At 46.0% G+C, this 21,482-nt stretch overlaps 1 protein-coding gene across 1 annotated transcript in view; it reads left to right on the top strand.

Moving 5' to 3' along the window:
* The window catches only part of lgr6 (leucine-rich repeat containing G protein-coupled receptor 6), a 115,684-nt gene that overhangs the window by 68,343 nt on the left and 25,859 nt on the right, over positions 1 to 21,482 (top strand). The window contains exons 6-16 of the mRNA XM_031793365.1: positions 161 to 232; positions 8,393 to 8,608; positions 9,444 to 9,515; positions 16,344 to 16,412; positions 16,598 to 16,669; positions 17,782 to 17,853; positions 17,978 to 18,046; positions 19,282 to 19,353; positions 19,519 to 19,584; positions 19,967 to 20,038; positions 20,947 to 21,018. Of these exons, the coding sequence (XP_031649225.1) occupies positions 161 to 232; positions 8,393 to 8,608; positions 9,444 to 9,515; positions 16,344 to 16,412; positions 16,598 to 16,669; positions 17,782 to 17,853; positions 17,978 to 18,046; positions 19,282 to 19,353; positions 19,519 to 19,584; positions 19,967 to 20,038; positions 20,947 to 21,018 (924 nt within the window). The remainder of the gene's footprint in view (positions 1 to 160; positions 233 to 8,392; positions 8,609 to 9,443; positions 9,516 to 16,343; positions 16,413 to 16,597; positions 16,670 to 17,781; positions 17,854 to 17,977; positions 18,047 to 19,281; positions 19,354 to 19,518; positions 19,585 to 19,966; positions 20,039 to 20,946; positions 21,019 to 21,482) is intronic.

The following is a 21,482-nucleotide window of genomic DNA, read 5'->3' as shown; positions in this document are numbered from 1 at the left end:
TTTGGGGCTGGTTGGGTCTGTTAATGACTGGTTGGGTCTGTTAGAGGCTGGTTGGGTCTGTTAGAGGCTGGTTGGGTTTGGGGCTAGTTTGGAATAATTTAGCATTTAATATTTAATTTAATAAAATAAAAAGATACTAATGTTGTTGTCTGGTTCACAGGATGCTTCAGAATAATCAGCTGGAAAGACTTCCCAATGACATTCCATGGAATCTACCCAACCTGCTGTCTCTGTGAGTAGCACACACACACACACACATACACACCCAACCTGCTGTCTCTGTGAGTAGCACACACACACACACACACACACATACACACCCAACCTGCTGTCTCTGTGAGTAGCACACACACACACATACACACCCAACCTGCTGTCTCTGTGAGTAGCACACACACACACACACACACACACACACACACACACACACACACACACACACACACACACACACACACACACACACACACACACACACACACACCCAACCTGCTGTCTCTGTGAGCAACACACACACACACACATACACACCCAACCTGCTGTCTCTGTGAGTAGCACACACACACACACACACACACACACCCAACCTGCTGTCTCTGTGAGTAGCACATACACACACACACACACACACACACACACACACACACACACACACACACACACACACACACACACACACACACACACCCAACCTGCTGTCTCTGTGAGTAGCACATACACACACACACACACACTCCTCAGCGACAGTAAAGACGTCAGTAATCTATCTTTACCTCTAGACTAATAAATACTACTAAATACTAAATACTAATACATACTCAACACTAAGAAATACTAAATAATAATAAATACTAAATACTAATACATACTCAACACTAAGAAATACTAAATACTAATAAATACTAAATACTAGTACATACTAAACACTAATAATACTAAACACTAATAAATACTACTGATACAACGACTTTCATAAAGTTTAGAAAGCCCCTTTTGCATCAGCAGATGTCACAAAGTGCTGTACAGAAACCCAGCCTAAAACCCCAAACAGCAAGCAATGCAGATGTCACAAAGTGCTGTACAGAAACCCAGCCTAAAACCCCAAACAGCAAGCAATGTAGATGTCACAAAGTGCTGTACAGAAACCCAGCCTAAAACCCCAAACAGCAAGCAATGCAGATGTAGAAGCACTGTGGCTAGGAAAAACTCCCTAGAAAGGCTGGAACCAAGGAAGAAACCAGGCTCTGAGGTGTGGCCAGTCCTCTTCTGGCTGTGCTGGGGGAGAGGAACCAGGCTCTGAGGTGTGGCCAGTCCTCTTCTGGCTGTGCTGGGGGAGAGGAACCAGGCTCTGAGGTGTGGCCAGTCCTCTTCTGGCTGTGCTGGGAGAGAGGAACCAGGCTCTGAGGTGTGGCCAGTCCTCTTCTGGCTGTGCTGGGGGAGAGGAACCAGGCTCTGAGGTGTGGCCAGTCCTCTTCTGGCTGTGCTGGGGGAGAGGAACCAGGCTCTGAGGTGTGGCCAGTCCTCTTCTGGCTGTGCTGGGGGAGAGGAACCACGCTCTGAGGTGTGGCCAGTCCTCTTCTGGCTGTGCTGGGGGAGAGGAACCAGGCTCTGAGGTGTGGCCAGTCCTCTTCTGGCTGTGCTGGGGAGAGGAACCAGGCTCTGAGGGGTGGCCAGTCCTCTTCTGGCTGTGCTGGGGGAGAGGAACCAGGCTCTGAGGTGTGGCCAGTCCTCTTCTGGCTGTGCTGGGGGAGAGGAACCAGGCTCTGAGGTGTGGCCAGTCCTCTTCTGGCTGTGCTGGGGGAGAGGAACCAGGCTCTGAGGTGTGGCCAGTCCTCTTCTGGCTGTGCTGGGGGAGAGGAACCAGGCTCTGAGGTGTGGCCAGTCCTCTTCTGGCTGTGCTGGGGGAGAGGAACCAGGCTCTGAGGTGTGGCCAGTCCTCTTCTGGCTGTGCTGGGGGAGAGGAACCAGGCTCTGAGGGGTGGCCAGTCCTCTTCTGGCTGTGCTGGGGGAGAGGAACCAGGCTCTGAGGGGTGGCCAGTCCTCTTCTGGCTGTGCTGGGGGAGAGGAACCAGGCTCTGAGGGGTGGCCAGTCCTCTTCTGGCTGTGCTGGGGGAGAGGAACCAGGCTCTGAGGGGTGGCCAGTCCTCTTCTGGCTGTGCTGGGGGAGAGGAACCAGGCTCTGAGGGGTGGCAAGTCCTCTTCTGGCTGTGCCGGGTGGAGATTATAACAGAACATGACCAAGATGTTCAAACGTTCATAGATGACCAGCTGGGTCAAATAATAATAATCACAGTGGTTGTAGAGGGTGAAACAGGTCAGCACCTCAGGAGTAAATGTCAGTTGGCTTTTCATAGACGAGCATTCAGAGTTCGATACAGCAGGTGCGGTAGAGAGAGGGGGTCGAAGAAACAAGAAGTTTTAACATAAATTGGCTTGAAAATCTATGGCAAGACATGAAAATGGCTGTCTAGAAACTTGAAATAGCTTGAACAAAATGTATTTTTACAATAATGGGCCAATATAGTACAATGCAGGTATGCAAAGCTCTTATAGATTTACAGCTGTAATCACAGCCAAATGTGATGCTGTCATTGACTCGGGGGGTTGAATATATTCCTGTTTTCTTTTCCATTAAGTTTTAATGTTAGAATTTTTATTTCACTTTAATATTGCAGAGTTTTTTGTCGAGATCAGTGACATTAAATGACAATTAAATCGATTTTAATCCCACTTTGTAAAACAACAAAATGTGGAAAGAGTCAAGGGGTGTGAATACAGGCCTACAGTACGGCCTACTGTACGGCCTACTGTACGGTCTACTGTACGGCCTGCTGTACGGCCTGCTGTACGGCCTGCTGTACGGCCTGCTGTATGGCCTACTGTACGGCCTACTGTACGGCCTGCTGTACGGCCTGCTGTACGGCCTGCTGTACGGCCTACTGTACGGCCTACTGTACGGCCTACTGTACGGCCTGCTGTACGGCCTGCTGTACGGCCTACTGTACGGTCTACTGTACGCCTGCTGTACGGCCTGCTGTACGGCCTACTGTACGGCCTACTGTACGGCCTGCTGTACGGCCTGCTGTACGGCCTACTGTACGGCCTGCTGTACGGCCTGCTGTACGGCCTACTGTACGACCTACTGTACGGTCTACTGTACGGCCTACTGTATGGTCTACTGTACGGTCTACTGTACGGTCTACTGTACGGCCTACTGTACGGCCTACTGTACGGCCTACTGTACGACCTACTGTACGGCCTACTGTACGGCCTACTGTACGACCTACTGTACGACCTACTGTACGGCCTACTGTACAGTCTACTGTACGACCTACTGTACGGTCTACTGTAAAAGTCAAGGGGTGTGAATACATTCTGAAGACTGTGGGTGTGGCCTACTGTACGGCCTACTGTACGACCTACTGTACGACCTACTGTACGGCCTACTGTACGACCTACTGTACGGCCTACTGTACGGCGTACTGTACGACCTACTGTACGGCCTACTGTACGACCTACTGTACGGCCTACTGTACAGTCTACTGTACGGCCTACTGTACGGCCTACTGTACAGTCTACTGTACGACCTACTGTACGGTCTACTGTAAAAGTCAAGGGGTGTGAATACATTCTGAAGACTGTGGGTGTGGCCTACTGTACGGCCTACTGTACGACCTACTGTACGACCTACTATACGGCCTACTGTACGACCTACTGTACGGCCTACTGTACGGCCTACCGTACGACCTACTGTACGGCCTACTGTACGACCTACTGTACGGCCTACTGTACGGCCTACTGTACGACCTACTGTACGGCCTACTGTACAGTCTACTGTACGGCCTACTGTACGGTCTACTGTACAGTCTACTGTACGACCTACTGTACGGCCTACTGTACAGTCTACTGTACGACCTACTGTACGGCCTACTGTACGACCTACTGTACAGTCTACTGTACGACCTACAGTACAGTCTACTGTACGACCTACTGTACGGCCTACTGTACAGTCTACTGTACGACCTACTGTACAGTCTACTGTACGACCTACTGTACGACCTACTGTACGGCCTACTGTACAGTCTACTGTACGACCTACTGTACGGCCTACTGTACAGTCTACTGTACGACCTACTGTACGGTCTACTGTAAAAGTCAAGGGGTGTGAATACATTCTGAAGACTGTGGGTGTGGCCTACTGTACGGCCTACTGTACGACCTACTGTACGACCTACTGTACGGCCTACTGTACGACCTACTGTACGGCCTACTGTACGACCTACTGTACGGCCTACTGTACGGCCTACTGTACGACCTACTGTACGGCCTACTGTACAGTCTACTGTACGGCCTACTGTACGGCCTACTGTACAGTCTACTGTACGACCTACTGTACGGCCTACTGTACAGTCTACTGTACGACCTACTGTACGGCCTACTGTACGACCTACTGTACAGTCTACTGTACGACCTACTGTACAGTCTACTGTACGACCTACTGTACGGCCTACTGTACAGTCTACTGTACGACCTACTGTACAGTCTACTGTACGACCTACTGTACGACCTACTGTACGACCTACTGTACGGCCTACTGTACGACCTACTGTACGGTCTACTGTACGACCTACTGTACGGCCTACTGTACGGTCTACTGTACGGCCTGCTGTACGGCCTGCTGTACGGCCTGCTGTACGGCCTGCTGTACGGCCTGCTGTATGGCCTACTGTATGGCCTACTGTACGTCCTGCTGTACGGCCTGCTGTACGGCCTGCTGTATGGCCTACTGTACGGCCTACTGTACGGCCTACTGTACGGCCTGCTGTACGGCCTGCTGTACGGCCTACTGTACGGTCTGCTGTACGGCCTGCTGTACGGCCTGCTGTACGGCCTACTGTACGGCCTACTGTACGGCCTGCTGTACGGCCTACTGTACGGCCTGCTGTACGGCCTGCTGTACGGTCTACTGTAAAAGTCAAGGGGTGTGAATACATTCTGAAGACTGTGGGTGTGGCCTACTGTACGGCCTACTGTACGACCTACTGTACGACCTACTATACGGCCTACTGTACGACCAACTGTACGGCCTACTGTACGGCCTACCGTACGACCTACTGTACGGCATACTGTACGACCTACTGTACGGCCTACTGTACGGCCTACTGTACGACCTACTGTACGGCCTACTGTACAGTCTACTGTACGGCCTACTGTACGGTCTACTGTACAGTCTACTGTACGACCTACTGTACGGCCTACTGTACAGTCTACTGTACGACCTACTGTACGGCCTACTGTACGACCTACTGTACAGTCTACTGTACGACCTACTGTACAGTCTACTGTACGACCTACTGTACGGCCTACTGTACAGTCTACTGTACGACCTACTGTACAGTCTACTGTACGACCTACTGTACGACCTACTGTACGACCTACTGTACGGTCTACTGTACGGTCTACTGTACGACCTACTGTACGGCCTACTGTACGGTCTACTGTACGACCTACTGTACGGTCTACTGTACGGTCTACTGTACGGCCTACTGTACGACCTACTGTACGGTCTACTGTACGGCCTACTGTACGACCTACTGTACGGTCTACTGTACGGTCTACTGTACGGTCTACTGTACGGCCTACTGTACGGCCTACTGTACGACCTACTGTACGGCCTACTGTACGACCTACTGTACGACCTACTGTATGGCCTACTGTACGACCTACTGTACGGCCTACTGTACAGTCTACTGTACGACCTACTGTACGGTCTACTGTAAAAGTCAAGGGGTGTGAATACATTCTGAAGACTGTGGGTGTGGCCTACTGTACGGCCTACTGTACGACCTACTGTACGACCTACTGTACGACCTACTGTACGACCTACTGTACGGCCTACTGTACGACCTACTGTACGGCCTACTGTACAGTCTACTGTACGACCTACTGTACGGCCTACTGTACAGTCTACTGTACGACCTACTGTACGGTCTACTGTAAAAGTCAAGGGGTGTGAATACATTCTGAAGACTGTGGGTGTGGCCTACTGTACGGCCTACTGTACGACCTACTGTACGACCTACTATACGGCCTACTGTACGACCTACTGTACGGCCTACTGTACGGCCTACTGTACGACCTACTGTACGGCCTACTGTACGACCTACTGTACGGCCTACTGTACGGCCTACTGTACAGTCTACTGTACGGCCTACTGTACGGCCTACTGTACGGCCTACTGTACAGTCTACTGTACGACCTACTGTACGGCCTACTGTACGACCTACTGTACAGTCTACTGTACGACCTACTGTACAGTCTACTGTACGACCTACTGTACGGCCTACTGTACAGTCTACTGTACGACCTACTGTACAGTCTACTGTACGACCTACTGTACGACCTACTGTACGACCTACTGTACGGCCTACTGTACGACCTACTGTACGGTCTACTGTACGACCTACTGTACGGCCTACTGTACGGTCTACTGTACGACCTACTGTACGGTCTACTGTACGGTCTACTGTACGGCCTACTGTACGACCTACTGTACGACCTACTGTACGACCTACTGTACGGCCTACTGTACGACCTACTGTACGGTCTACTGTACGACCTACTGTACGGCCTACTGTACGACCTACTGTACGGCCTACTGTACGGTCTACTGTAAAAGTCAAGGGGTGTGAATACTTTGTGAAAGCACTGAATACAGTATATGAGTCGTCTGTAAATGTCCACCAGAGCTGTTGCCAGACAATTTAATGTTTATGTTTCTACCATAAGCCGCCTACAACGTTGTTTTAGAGAATTTGGCAGTACGTCCAACCGGTCTCACAACCACAGGCCACGTCTATGGCGTTATGTGGGTGAGCGATTTGCTGTTGTAATCATTGTGAACAGAGTGCCTCATGGTGGTGGGGTTATGGTATGGGCAGGCATAAACTATGGACAATGACACATTTTAATTTTATCAATGCCAGATTGAATTTTTTTTTTTTACCTTTATTTAACCAGGCAAGTCAGTTAAGAACAAATCCTTATTTTCAATGACGGCCTAGGAACAGTGGGTTAACTGCCTGTTCAAGGGCAGAACGACAAATTTTGTATCTTGTCAGCAGAGATACAGTGACGAGATCCTGAGGCCCATTTTCTTTCTAAGGTATCTGTGACCAACAGATGCATATCTGTATTCCCATTCATGTTAAATCCATAGATTAGGACCTAATGAATTTATTTCAATTGACTGATTTCCTTATTTGAACTGTAACTCAGTAAAATCTTTGAAATTGTTGCATGTTGCGTTTATAGTTTGCATTCAGTATAGTTTGTCTGAAGTCCGACATGAAATCCATTCAGGTTCACATTGTGAGTTTCAGATAGAGTTGACTAAAGCAGTTGTACGTAGCTGGTGAGATGAGTCAGGCGCAGGACAGCAGATATGACTAATAAAATACTTTACTCACAATACGAACCACAATGCATCACTCACAAATACAACATGTAGAACAAGGGTTACATAATAAACAAGTAATTGGTTGAGTGAAGCCAGGATGTGATCATGACAAAGACAGAACAAATGGAAAATGAAAAGTGGATCGGCGGTGGCTAGAAGGCCGGTGACGTCGACCGCCGAACGAACCAGGAGAGGAAGTCGTGACAGCAGTTATACATCTGTTGGGTTCAAAGGAAGAATCAAGCATCTTTAATTGAATTGAATTGAATTTAATCCCATAGAGTTATATGATTACACTGAGTTAGTGTCAGAGTGGCTAGGTGTTGACCAAAAGACCGCTACATTGGGATGACATGTTTTCTTTCAGATAGAGCATGTATTCAGAGCATGCATTCAGACAGAGCATGTATTCAGAGCATGCATTCAGACAGAGCATGTATTCAGACAGAGCATGTATTCAGAGCATGCATTCAGACAGAGCATGTATTCAGAGCATGCATTCAGATAGAGCATGTATTCAGAGCATGCATTCAGACAGAGCATGTATTCAGAGCATGCATTCAGACAGAGCATGTATTCAGAGCATGCATTCAGACAGAGCATTAATTGAAATCCCCCCAGTTAATTATCTGATATCCATAAAATGATTCAAAGAGACTCTAAATGAGGTGATAAATTATATGATACATGTCATCAAGATGTATTGATATGAATTCAACAACCCTCTGCTCTCCTCTCCTCTCCTCTCCTCTCCTCTCCTCTCCTCTCCTCTCCTCTCCTCTCCTCTCCTCTCCTCTCCTCTCCTCTCCTCTCCTCTCCTCTCCTCTTCTGTTCTCTACTCCTCTCCAATCTCTTCTCTCCTCTTCTCTTCTCTTCTCTTCTCTTCTCCCCTCACCTCTTCTCCCCCCTCTCCCCTCCCCTTCTCTCCTCCAGGCGTCTGGATGCTAACCTGTTATCTGAGGTGCCTGCACGGTCACTAGGTGGTCTTAGGTCTCTAAGACACCTGTGGTTGGATGATAACAGTTTAACAGAGATCCCTGTCTCTGCTCTGGACTCTCTGCCGGCCCTACAAGCTATGACCCTCGCTCTCAACCATATCACTCACATACCTGACCATGCATTTAGCAACCTCTCATCACTGGTCGTACTGTGAGTACCCTCTGGTTGTGTGGGGGGGGATTCATCACTGGTCGTACTGTGAGTACCCTCTGGTTGTGTGTGTGGGAGGGGGGATTCATCACTGATCGTACTGTGAGTACCCTCTGGTTGTGTGTGTGGGAGGGGGGATTCATCACTGATCGTACTGTGAGTACCCTCTGGTTGTGTGTGTGTGGGGGGGGGGGGTTCATCACTGGTCGTACTGTGAGTACCCTCTGGTTGTGTGTGTGTGTGGGGGGGGGGGATTCATCACTGATCGTACTGTGAGTACCCTGTGGTTGTGTGTGTGTGTGGGGGGGGGGATTCATCACTGGTCGTACTGTGAGTACCCTCTGGTTGTGTGTGTGGGCGGGGGGATTCATCACTGGTCATACTGTGAGTGCCCTCTGGTTGTGTGTGTGGGTGGGGGGATTCATCACTGATCGTACTGTGAGTACCCTCTGGTTGTGTGTGTGTGTGTGGGGGGAGGTTCATCACTGGTCGTACTGTGAGTACCCTCTGGTTGTGTGTGTGTGTGGGGGGGATTCATCACTGGTCGTACTGTGAGTACCCTCTGGTTGTGTGTGTGGGGGGGGGGATTCATCACTGATCATACTGTGAGTACCCTCTGGTTGTGTGTGTGGGGGGAGGTTCATCACTGGTCGTACTGTGAGTACCCTCTGGTTGTGTGTGTTGGCGAGGGGATTAGAGGGGTTTATGTGTCTGTCTGTTATCTGACAATGTGTCTGTTGTCTTTCTGAGGTCAGTCGTGTTGAGATGTGTGTTTTAACTGTGATTGGCTGAAAAGTCTTTCCTTCGTTGTGATTGGCTGTCTTTCTGTGCATAGTCATCTCCATAACAACCAGATCCAGACGATGGGAGAGAGGTGTTTCCAAGGTTTGCTCAGTCTGGAGACACTGTGAGTAAACGCGCGCACACACACACACACACACACACACACACACACACACACACACACACACACACACACACACACACACACACACACACACACACACACACACACAGAGCTTGAGAAAATGTATCCCATCCTATGGAGTTCTCCAGATGTTCCTGTGCCCAAGAACACGAAGGTAACCTGCCTAAATGACTACCAACCCGTAGCAATCACGTCCGTAGCCATGAAGTGCTTTGAAAGGCTGGTCATGGCTCACATCAACACCATCATCCCAGACTCCCTGGACCCACTCCAATTTGCATACCGCCCAAACAGATCCACAGATGATGCAACATCTATTGCACTCCACACCACCCTTTCTCGTCTGGACAAAAGGAACAGCTATGTGAGAATGCTATTCATTGACTACAGCTCAGCGTTCAACACCATAATGCCCTCAAAGCTCATCACTAAGCTAAGGATCCTGGGACTAAACACCTCACTCTGCAACTGGATCCTGGGACTAAACACCTCCCTCTGCAACTAGATCTTGGACTTCCTGACGGGCCTCCCCCAGGTGGTAGGGGTAGGTAACAACACATCTGCCACGCTGATCCTCAACACTGGAGCCCCTCAGGGGTGCGTGCTCAGTCCCCTCCTGTACTCCCTGTTCACCCATGACTGCATGGCCAGGCACGACTCCAACACCATCATTACGTTTGCGACGAGACGAGACAGCCTATAGGGAGGAGGTCAGAGACCTGGCCGGGTGGTGCCAGAATAACAACCTATCCCTCAAAGTAATCAAGACTAAGGAGATGATTGTGGACTACAGGAAAGGAGGACTGAGTACGCCCCCATTCTCATTGACGGGACTACAGTGGAGCAGGTTGAGAGCTTCAAGTTCCTTGGTGTCCACATCAACAACGAACTAGAATGGTCCAAACACACCAAGACAGTCATGAAGAGGGCACGACAAAACCTATTCCCCTTAAATCCTTGGAGGACCGAGCACGCCCCCAAAGGTTATACAGCTGCAACATCAAGAGCACTGGTTGCATCACTGCCTGGTATGGCAACTGCACGGCCTCCGACTGCAAGGCATTACAGAGAGTAATGCGTACGGCCCAGTACATCACTGGGGCTAAGCTGCCTGTCATCCAGGACCTCTACACCAGGCGGTGTCAGAGGAAGGCCCTAAAAATTGTCAAAGACCCCAGCCACCCCAGTCATAGACTGTTCTCTCTACTACCGCATGGCAAGCGGTACCGGAGTGCCAAGTCTAGGACAAAAAGGCTTCTCAACAGTTTTTACCCCCAAGCCATAAGACTCCTGAACAGGTAATCAAATGGCTACCTGGATTATTTGCATTGTGTGTGTCCCCCCCCAACCCCTCTTTTACACTGCTGCTACTCTCTGTTCATCATATATGCAGTCACTTTAACCATATCTACATGTACATACTACCTCAATCAGCCTGACTAACCGGTGCCTGTATATAGCCTCTCTACTGTATATAGCCTCTCTACTGTATATAGCCTCACTACTGTATATAGCCTCACTACTGTATATAGCCTCACTACTGTACATAGCCTCTCTACTGTATATAGCCTCTCTACTGTATATAGCCTCACTACTGTACATAGCCTCCCTACTGTATATAGCCTCTCTACTGCATATAGCCTCTCTACTGTATATAGCCTCTCTACTGCATATAGCCTCTCTACTGTATATAGCCTCTCTACTCTATATAGCCTCTCTACTGTATGTAGCCTCTCTACTGTATACAGTCTCTCTACTGTATATAGCCTCTCTACTCTATATAGCCTCTCTACTGTATGTAGTCTCTCTACTGTATATAACCTCTCTACTGTATATAGCCTCACTACTGTACATAGCCTCCCTACTGTATATAGCCTCTCTACTGCATATAGCCTCTCTACTGTATATAGCCTCACTACTGTACATAGCCTCTCTACTGTATATAGCCTCTCTACTGTATATAGCCTCTCTACTCTATATAGCCTCTCTACTGTATGTAGCCTCTCTACTGTATACAGTCTCTCTACTGTATATAGCCTCTCTACTCTATATAGCCTCTCTACTGTATGTAGTCTCTCTACTGTATATAACCTCTCTACTGTATATAGCCTCTCTACTGTATACAGTCTCTCTACTGTATATAGCCTCTCTACTCTATATAGCCTCTCTACTGTATACAGTCTCTCTACTGTATATAGCCTCTCTACTCTATATAGCCTCTCTACTGTATATAGTCTCTCTACTGTATATAACCTCTCTACTGTATATAGCCTCTCTACTGTATATAGCCTCTACTGTATATAACCTCTCTACTGTATATAGCCTCTCTACTGTATATAACCTCTCTACTGTATATAGCCTCACTACTGTATATAGCCTCACTACTGTATATAGCCTCACTACTGTACATAGCCTCTCTACTGTATATAGCCTCTCTACTGTATATAGCCTCACTACTGTACATAGCCTCCCTACTGTATATAGCCTCTCTACTGCATATAGCCTCTCTACTGTATATAGCCTCTCTACTGCATATAGCCTCTCTACTGTATATAGCCTCTCTACTCTATATAGCCTCTCTACTGTATGTAGCCTCTCTACTGTATACAGTCTCTCTACTGTATATAGCCTCTCTACTCTATATAGCCTCTCTACTGTATGTAGTCTCTCTACTGTATATAACCTCTCTACTGTATATAGCCTCACTACTGTACATAGCCTCCCTACTGTATATAGCCTCTCTACTGCATATAGCCTCTCTACTGTATATAGCCTCACTACTGTACATAGCCTCTCTACTGTATATAGCCTCTCTACTGTATATAGCCTCTCTACTCTATATAGCCTCTCTACTGTATGTAGCCTCTCTACTGTATACAGTCTCTCTACTGTATATAGCCTCTCTACTCTATATAGCCTCTCTACTGTATACAGTCTCTCTACTGTATATAGCCTCTCTACTCTATATAGCCTCTCTACTGTATATAGTCTCTCTACTGTATATAACCTCTCTACTGTATATAGCCTCTCTACTGTATATAGCCTCTACTGTATATAACCTCTCTACTGTATATAGCCTCTCTACTGTATATAACCTCTCTACTGTATACAGTCTCTCTACTGTATATAGCCTCTCTACTGTATATAGTCTCTCTACTGTATATAACCTCTCTACTGTATATAGCCTCTCTACTGTATATAGCCTCTACTGTATATAACCTCTCTACTGTATATAGCCTCTCTACTGTATACAGTCTCTCTACTGTATATAGCCTCTCTACTGTATACCGTCTCTCTACTGTATATAGCCTCTCTACTGTATACAGTCTCTCTACTGTATATAGCCTCTCTACTGTATATAACCTCTCTACTGTATATAGCCTCTCTACTGTATACAGCCTCTCTACTGTATATTACCCCTCTATTGTATATAGCCTCTCTACTGTATACAGTCTCTCTACTGTATATAGCCTCTCTACTGTATATAACCTCTCTACTGTATATAGCCTCTCTACTGTATATAGCCTCTCTACTGTATATAGCCTGTCTACTGTATATAGCCTCTCTACTGTATATAGCCTCTCTACTGTATATAACCTCTCTACTGTATATAGCCTCTCTACTGTATGTAGCCTCACTACTGTATATAGCCTCTCTACTGTATATAGCCTCTCTACTGTATATAACCTCTCTACTGTATATAGCCTCTCTACTGTATATAGCCTCTCTACTGTATATAGCCTCTCTACTGTATATAGCCTCTCTACTGTATATAGCCTCTCTACTGTATATAGCCTCTCTACTGTATATAGCCTCTACTGTATATAGCCTCTCTACTGTATATAGCCTCTCTACTGTATATAGCCTCTCTACTGTATATAGCCTCTACTGTATATAGCCTCTCTACTGTATATAGCCTCTCTACTGTATATAGCCTCTCTACTGTATATAGCCTCTCTACTGTATATAGCCTCTACTGTATATAGCCTCTCTACTGTATATAGCCTCTACTGTATATAGCCTCTACTGTATATAGCCTCTCTACTGTATATAGCCTCTCTACTGTATATAGCCTCTCTACTGTATATAACCTCTCTACTGTATATAGCCTCTCTACTGTATATAGCCTCTACTGTATATAGCCTCTCTACTGTATATAGCCTCTCTACTGTATATAGCCTCTCTACTGTATATAGCCTCTACTGTATATAGCCTCTCTACTGTATATAGCCTCTACTGTATATAGCCTCTACTGTATATAGCCTCTCTACTGTATATAGCCTCTCTACTGTATATAGCCTCTCTACTGTATATAGCCTCTACTGTATATAGCCTCTCTACTGTATATAGCCTCTACTGTATATAGCCTCTACTGTATATAGCCTCTCTACTGTATATAGCCTCTCTACTGTATATAGCCTCTCTACTGTATATAGCCTCTCTACTGTATATAGCCTCTCTACTCTATATAGCCTCTCTACTGTATATAGCCTCTCTACTGTATATAACCTCTCTACTGTATATAGCCTCTCTACTGTATATAGCCTCTACTGTATATAACCTCTCTACTGTATATAACCTCTCTACTGTATATAGCCTCTCTACTGTATATAGCCTCTCTACTGTATGTAGTCTCTACTGTATATAGCCTCTCTACTGTATATAGCCTCTACTGTATATAGCCTCTCTACTGTATATAGCCTCTCTACTGTATATAGCCTCTCTACTGTATATAGCCTCTCTACTGTATATAGCCTCTACTGTATATAGCCTCTACTGTATATAGCCTCTCTACTGTATATAGCCTCTCTACTGTATATAGCCTCTCTACTGTATATATCCCCTCTACTGTATATAGCCTCTACTGTTTATAGCCTCTCTACTGTATATAGCCTCTCTACTGTATATAGCCTCTCTACTGTATATAGCCTCTCTACTCTATATAGCCTCTCTACTGTATATAGCCTCTCTACTGTATATAGCCTCTCTAATGTATATATCCCCTCTACTGTATATAGCCTCTACTGTTTATAGCCTCTCTACTGTATATAGCCTCTCTACTGTATATAGCCTCTCTACTCTATATAGCCTCTCTACTGTATATAACCTCTCTACTGTATATAGCCCCTCTACTGTATATAGCCTCTCTACTGTATATAGCCTCTCTACTGTATATAGCCTCTCTACTGTATGTAGCCTGTCTTTTTACTGTTGTTTTATTTCTTTACCTACCTATTGTTCACTGAATACCTTTTTCGCACTATTGGTTAGAGCCTGTAAGTAAGCATTTCACTGTAAGGTGAATAAATACCTGTTGTATTCAGCATTTCACTGTAAGGTCTACTACACCTGTTGTATTCAGCATTTCACTGTAAGGTGAATAAATACCTGTTGTATTCAGCATTTCACTGTAAGGTCTACTACACCTGTTGTATTCAGCATTTCACTGTAAGGTCTACTACACCTGTTGTATTCAGCATTTCACTGTGAGGTCTACTACACCTGTTGTATTCAGCATTTCACTGTAAGGTCTACTACACCTGTTGTATTCAGCATTTCACTGTAAGGTCTACTACACCTGTTGTATTCAGCATTTCACTGTGAGGTCTACTACATCTGTTGTACTCAGCATTTCACTGTGAGGTCTACTACATCTGTTGTACTCAGCATTTCACTGTGAGGTCTACTACACCTGTTGTACTCAGCATTTCACTGTGAGGTCTACTACACCTGTTGTATTCAGCATTTCACTGTAAGGTCTACTACACCTGTTGTACTCAGCATTTCACTGTGAGGTCTACTACACCTGTTGTATTCAGCATTTCACTGTGAGGTCTACTACACCTGTTGTACTCAGCATTTCACTGTGAGGTCTACTACACCTGTTGTATTCAGCATTTCACTGTGAGGTCTACTACACCTGTTGTATTCAGCATTTCACTGTAAGGTCTACTACACCTGTTGTACTCAACATTTCACTGTGAGGTCTACTACACCTGTTGTATTCAGCATTTCACTGTGAGGTCTACTACACCTGTTGTATTCAGCATTTCACTGTGAGGTCTACTACACCTGTTGTATTCAGCATTTCACTGTGAGGTCTACTACACCTGTTGTACTCAGCATTTCACTGTAAGGTCTACTACACCTGTTGTATTCAGCATTTCACTGTGAGGTCTACTACACCTGTTGTATTCAGCATTTCACTGTAAGGTCTACTACACCTGTTGTATTCAGCATTTCACTGTGAGGTCTACTACACCTGTTGTATTCAGCATTTCACTGTAAGGTCTACTACACCTGTTGTATTCAGCGTACATGACAAATAAACTTTGGTTTGATTTGAGATGTTAAAGGCAGATACATTCTGTATCTAACAAGTTAATCAATAAGCTTCATGTTAACATTCTAGTTCGCTCTGTTTTGATGTTAATTCTTTCCAATGTGTCAAGTAATTATCTTTTAGTTTTCTCATGATTTGGTTGGGTCTAGTTGTGCTGCTGTCCTGGGGCTCTGTGGGGTGTGTTTGTGAATAGAGCCCCAGGACCAGCTTGCTAAGGGGACTCTTCTCCAGGTTAATCTCCCTCTCCTCTCTCTTGTCCTATCTCCCCCTCTCTCTCTCTCTCTCTCTCTCTCTCTTCCTATCTCTCCCTTTGTCTCCCTGTCGCTCTACCTATCTCCCCCTCACTATCTCTCTCCTTCTATCTCTTCCTATCTCCCCCTTGCTCTCTCTTCCTATCGCTCCCTCTCTATCTCTCTCTTCCCCTCTATCTCCCCCTCTCTATCTCTTCCTATCTCCCCTCTCAGGGATCTGAACTACAATTATCTACCAGAGTTTCCTACAGCCATCAGGACCCTGGCAAAGCTTCAGGAACTGTGAGTCCACACACACACACACACACACACACACACACACACACACACACACACACACACACACACACTGTTTTAATGCAGGATACAACATCTCAAACCTCAATAGCTGCACACCGAGGGGAGGACTATGATTTCTCTCGCACTTAGCAGATGCTCTGACGTGTGTGTGTGTGTGTGTGTCCTAGTGGGTTCCACCACAACAACATCAGCGCGATCCCTGAGAGAGCCTTCATGGGAAACCGCCAGCTACAGACCATGTTAGTAACCCCCCCCCTCCACACACACACTGATAAACATACACACACACACACACAGACACACTGATAAACACACACACACACACACACACACACAGACACACTGATAAACACACACACAGACATACACTGATTAATACACATAAACACACACACACACAGACACACTGATAAACACACAGACACACTGATAAACACACACACACACTGATAAACACACACACACTGATAAACACACAGACACACTGATAAACACACACACACACTGATAAACACACACACACACTGATAAACACACACACACACTGATAAACACACAGACACACTGATAAACACACACACACACTGATAAACACACAGACACACTGATAAACACACACACACACTGATAAACACACAGACACACTGATAAACACACAGACACACTGATAAACACACACACACACTGATAAACACACAGACACACTGATAAACACACACACACACTGATAAACACACACACACACTGATAAACACACACACACACTGATAAACACACACACACACTGATAAACACACAGACACACTGATAAACACACAGACACACTGATAAACACACACACACACTGATAAACACACACACACACTGATAAACACACAGACACACTGATAAACACACACACACACTGATAAACACACAGACACACTGATAAACACACACACACACTGATAAACACACAGACACACTGATAAACACACACACACACTGATAAACACACAGACACACTGATAAACACACAGACACACTGATAAACACACAGACACACTGATAAACACACAGACACACTGATAAACACACACACACACTGATAAACACACAGACACACTGATAAACACACACACACACTGATAAACACACAGACACACTGATAAACACACACACACACTGATAAACACACAGACACACTGATAAACACACAGACACACTGATAAACACACACACACACTGATAAACACACAGACACACTGATAAACACACAGACACACACTGATTAATACACATAAACACACACACATACAAGTGCACGTAGACAAAGGCCTTGGTGAAATAAATAACATGACCTCTTCCTCAGTCACTTCTATGAGAATCCCATCCAGTCTGTGGGAAGATCCGCTTTCCAGTTTTTACCTAAGCTCCATACACTGTGAGTAATGAGGTTCCTTCTCCAGTCTGACAATATTACTTTTGGATGTATGTCTTGGATATAGCAGACCACATGAGTGTGTATGTGTGTGTACCATCTAACTAACGAGCACGTCCCTCTCCAGCTCCCTAAACGGGGCGACCCAGATACGAGATTTCCCCGACCTGAAAGGAACCACCAGCCTGGAAACACTGTAAGAGAGACAGGGAGACACACACACACACACGCACACACATACACACACACACACACATACACATATACACATACACATACACATACACATACACACACATACAGACACACACACACACACACACACACACACACACACACACACACACACACACACACACACACACACACACACACACACACACACACACACACACACACACACACACACACACTACTGCTGTAAAGAGTGTAGGGGCTCAGTCTCTCCTACCTAATGAGTGTCTCAGAGAATGGGAACAGAGACAGAAATAGAAGGAGGAGAGAGAGGGGAGAGTTGTACCATCAGGTAGCTAACTAGCCACAGAAGCTCTGGGAGGGTACGACAGGCACAGGGAGGGTGTGACAGGCACTGGGAGGGTACGACAGGCTCTGGGAGGGTACGACAGGCTCTGGGAGGGTACGACAAGCTCTGGGAGGGTATGACAGGCTCTGGGAGGGTATGACAGGCTCTGGGAAGGTACGTCAAGCTCTGGGAGGGTTTGACAGGCACTGGGAGGGTATAACAGGCTCTGGGAGGGTACGGCAGGCTCTGGGAAGGTATGACAAGCTCTGGGAGGGTACAACAGGGGCTCTAGAAGGGTACGACAGAGGCTCTGGGAGGGTATGACAGGCTCTGGGAGGGTATGACAGGCTCTGGGAGGGTATGACAGAGGCTCTGGGAGGGTATGACAGGCTCTGGGAGGGAATGACAGAGGCTCTGGGAGGGAATGACAGAGGCTCTGGGAGGGAATGACAGAGGCTCTGGGAGGGAATGACAGAGGCTCTGGGAGGGAATGACAGAGGCTCTGGGAGGGTGTGACAGGCTCTAGAAGGGTACAACGGGGGCTCTAGAAGGGTACGAAAGAGGCTCTGGGAGGGAATGACAGAGCTCACACATGCATTGACGTTGAGAAAGTTCTGGGGCATTAGGATCTCTTAGACTAGAGGGAAGAGGGCCCACAACTAGCCTTACAACACCAGTTCCAGCCAAATCTGGTCTCCCATCCAGGGACCAACTAGTCCCAACCCTGCTTAGCTTCAGTGGCAAGCCAGCAGTGGTCCGGTTCGTGTCAGCCTATTGAGCTAGCTGTCTCACTGTGTTAGTATCACAGAGACAGAAGAATCAACTGGCTTCCCTGGACCTAAACAATCACTACAATACTCAAATACCCTCTTCTGTCTCTCACTCCCCCCTCTCTCTCCTCTCTCTAGGACATTGACCAGGGCTGGTCTCTCTACTCTTCCTCAGCGGTTGTGTCAGCAGCTACTCCGCCTCAGAGTACTGTGAGTACTTTGAACGAAAGAATGTGCACACACACAATTCAATTTAACCGTACCCCCTAAATGCCCCAATTGATAAAATCCCAAACCCACAGAATTGCTTAAATCTGACACGGATCTGAAACCCCAGATTACACTATAATGATATTTTTGCCTGTGTGTTCACAGCGAGCTGTCTCATAATCAGATAGCGGATCTTCCCAGCTTCTATCACTGCTCTGCCCTGCAGGAAATGTGAGTCAACATGGTGTAATGGTTGAAGCTTAGAACAACGTTCCAATAACAGAATGTTAGAACCACCTTCCAATAACAGAATGTTAGAACAACGTTCCAATAACAGAATGTTAGAACAACGCTCCAATAACAGAATGTTAGAACAACGTTCCAATAACAGAATGTTAGAACAACGTTCCAATAACAGAATGTTAGAACAACGCTCCAATAACAGAATGTTAGAACAACGTTCCAATAACGGAATGTTAGAACAACGTTCCAATAACGGAATGTTAGAACAACGTTCTGATAATGGTATGACTGAAATAGTAGGAGTCTATACTTTAGTATTGCAGTTTCACTGCTTGTTTTGTAGTAACAGGGTGGATGTGTGTGTGTGTAGAGGCCTGCAGTATAACCACATTAGGAGGATTGAGAGGAATACCTTCCAGCAGCTCAGCTCTCTACAGTCTCTGTGAGTATACTGTTTACTCTCTGTGAATACTCTTTACTCTCTGTGAATACTGTTTACTCTCTGTGAATACTCTTTACTCTCTGTGAATACTGTTTACTCTCTGTGAATACTCTTTACTCTCTGTGAATACTGTTTACTCTCTGTGAATACTCTTTACTCTCTGTGAATACTCTTTACTCTCTGTGTGTATACTGTTTACTCTCTGTGAATACTCTTTACTCTCTGTGAATACTCTTTACTCTCTGTGAGTATACTGTTTACTCTCTGTGAATACTGTTTACTCTCTGTGAATACTCTTTACTCTCTGTGAGTATACTGTTTACTCTCTGTGAATACTCTTTACTCTCTGTGAATACTGTTTACTCTCTGTGAATACTCTTTACTCTCTGTGAGTATACTGTTTACTCTCTGTGAATACTCGTTACTCTCTGTGAATACTGTTTACTCTCTGTGAATACTCTTTACTCTCTGTGAGTATACTGTTTACTCTCTGTGAATACTCTTTACTCTCTGTGAATACTGTTTACTCTCTGTGAGTATACTGTTTACTCTCTGTGAGTATACTGTTTACTCTCTGTGATTATACTGTTTACTCTCTGTGAGTATACTGTCAACTCTATCCGAATACTCTTTACTCTCTGTGAGTATACTCTTTACTCTCTGTGAGTATACTCTTTACTCCCTGTCAGTATACTCTTTACTCTCTGTGAAAACTCTTTACTCTGTGTCAATAAACTCTTTCTCCTACACACAAACTGTTACTCTCTGTGAATACTCTTTACTCTCTGTGAATACTCTTTACTCTCTGTCAATATACTATTTCCCCTACACACAAACTGTTACTCTCTGTGAATAATTTTACTCTAACAGAATAATGACAGTAACTAATTCTCTCTCTCTCCCCCCAGAGATCTCAGCTTCAACAGTATTGAGTGGATTCACCCTGATGCCTTCATTTCGTTCCATTCTCTGACCAAGCTGTAAGTATACATACACACATATATTCCACATCACCAAGCAAGTCAGGGTAACTTTGGTTCACCTTAATTAAAGCAAATCTTTAGGCCAACACTGACACAGACTCTAGAAACTGAGAGACTAGCAGGCAGGCACTGATACTAGCAGACAAAAAGACAGACAGACAGACAGACAGACAGACAGACAGACAGACAGACAGACAGACAGACAGACAGACAGACAGACAGACAGACAGACAGACAGACAGACAGACAGACAGACAGACAGACAGACAGACAGACAGACAGACAGACAGACAGACAGACAGACAGACAGACAGACAGACAGACAGACAGACAGACAGACAGACAGACAGACAGACAGACAGACAGACAGACAGACAGACAGACAGACAGACAGACAGACAGACAGACAGACAGACAGACAGACAGACAGACAGACAGACAGACAGACAGACAGACAGACA

The sequence above is a fragment of the Oncorhynchus kisutch genome, linkage group LG17 (assembly GCF_002021735.2).
Source record: "Oncorhynchus kisutch isolate 150728-3 linkage group LG17, Okis_V2, whole genome shotgun sequence".
Classification (NCBI taxonomy): domain Eukaryota; kingdom Metazoa; phylum Chordata; class Actinopteri; order Salmoniformes; family Salmonidae; genus Oncorhynchus; species Oncorhynchus kisutch.
Note: the sequence above shows the minus strand (reverse complement) of the source record. Positions and strands in the feature narration are given on the sequence as shown.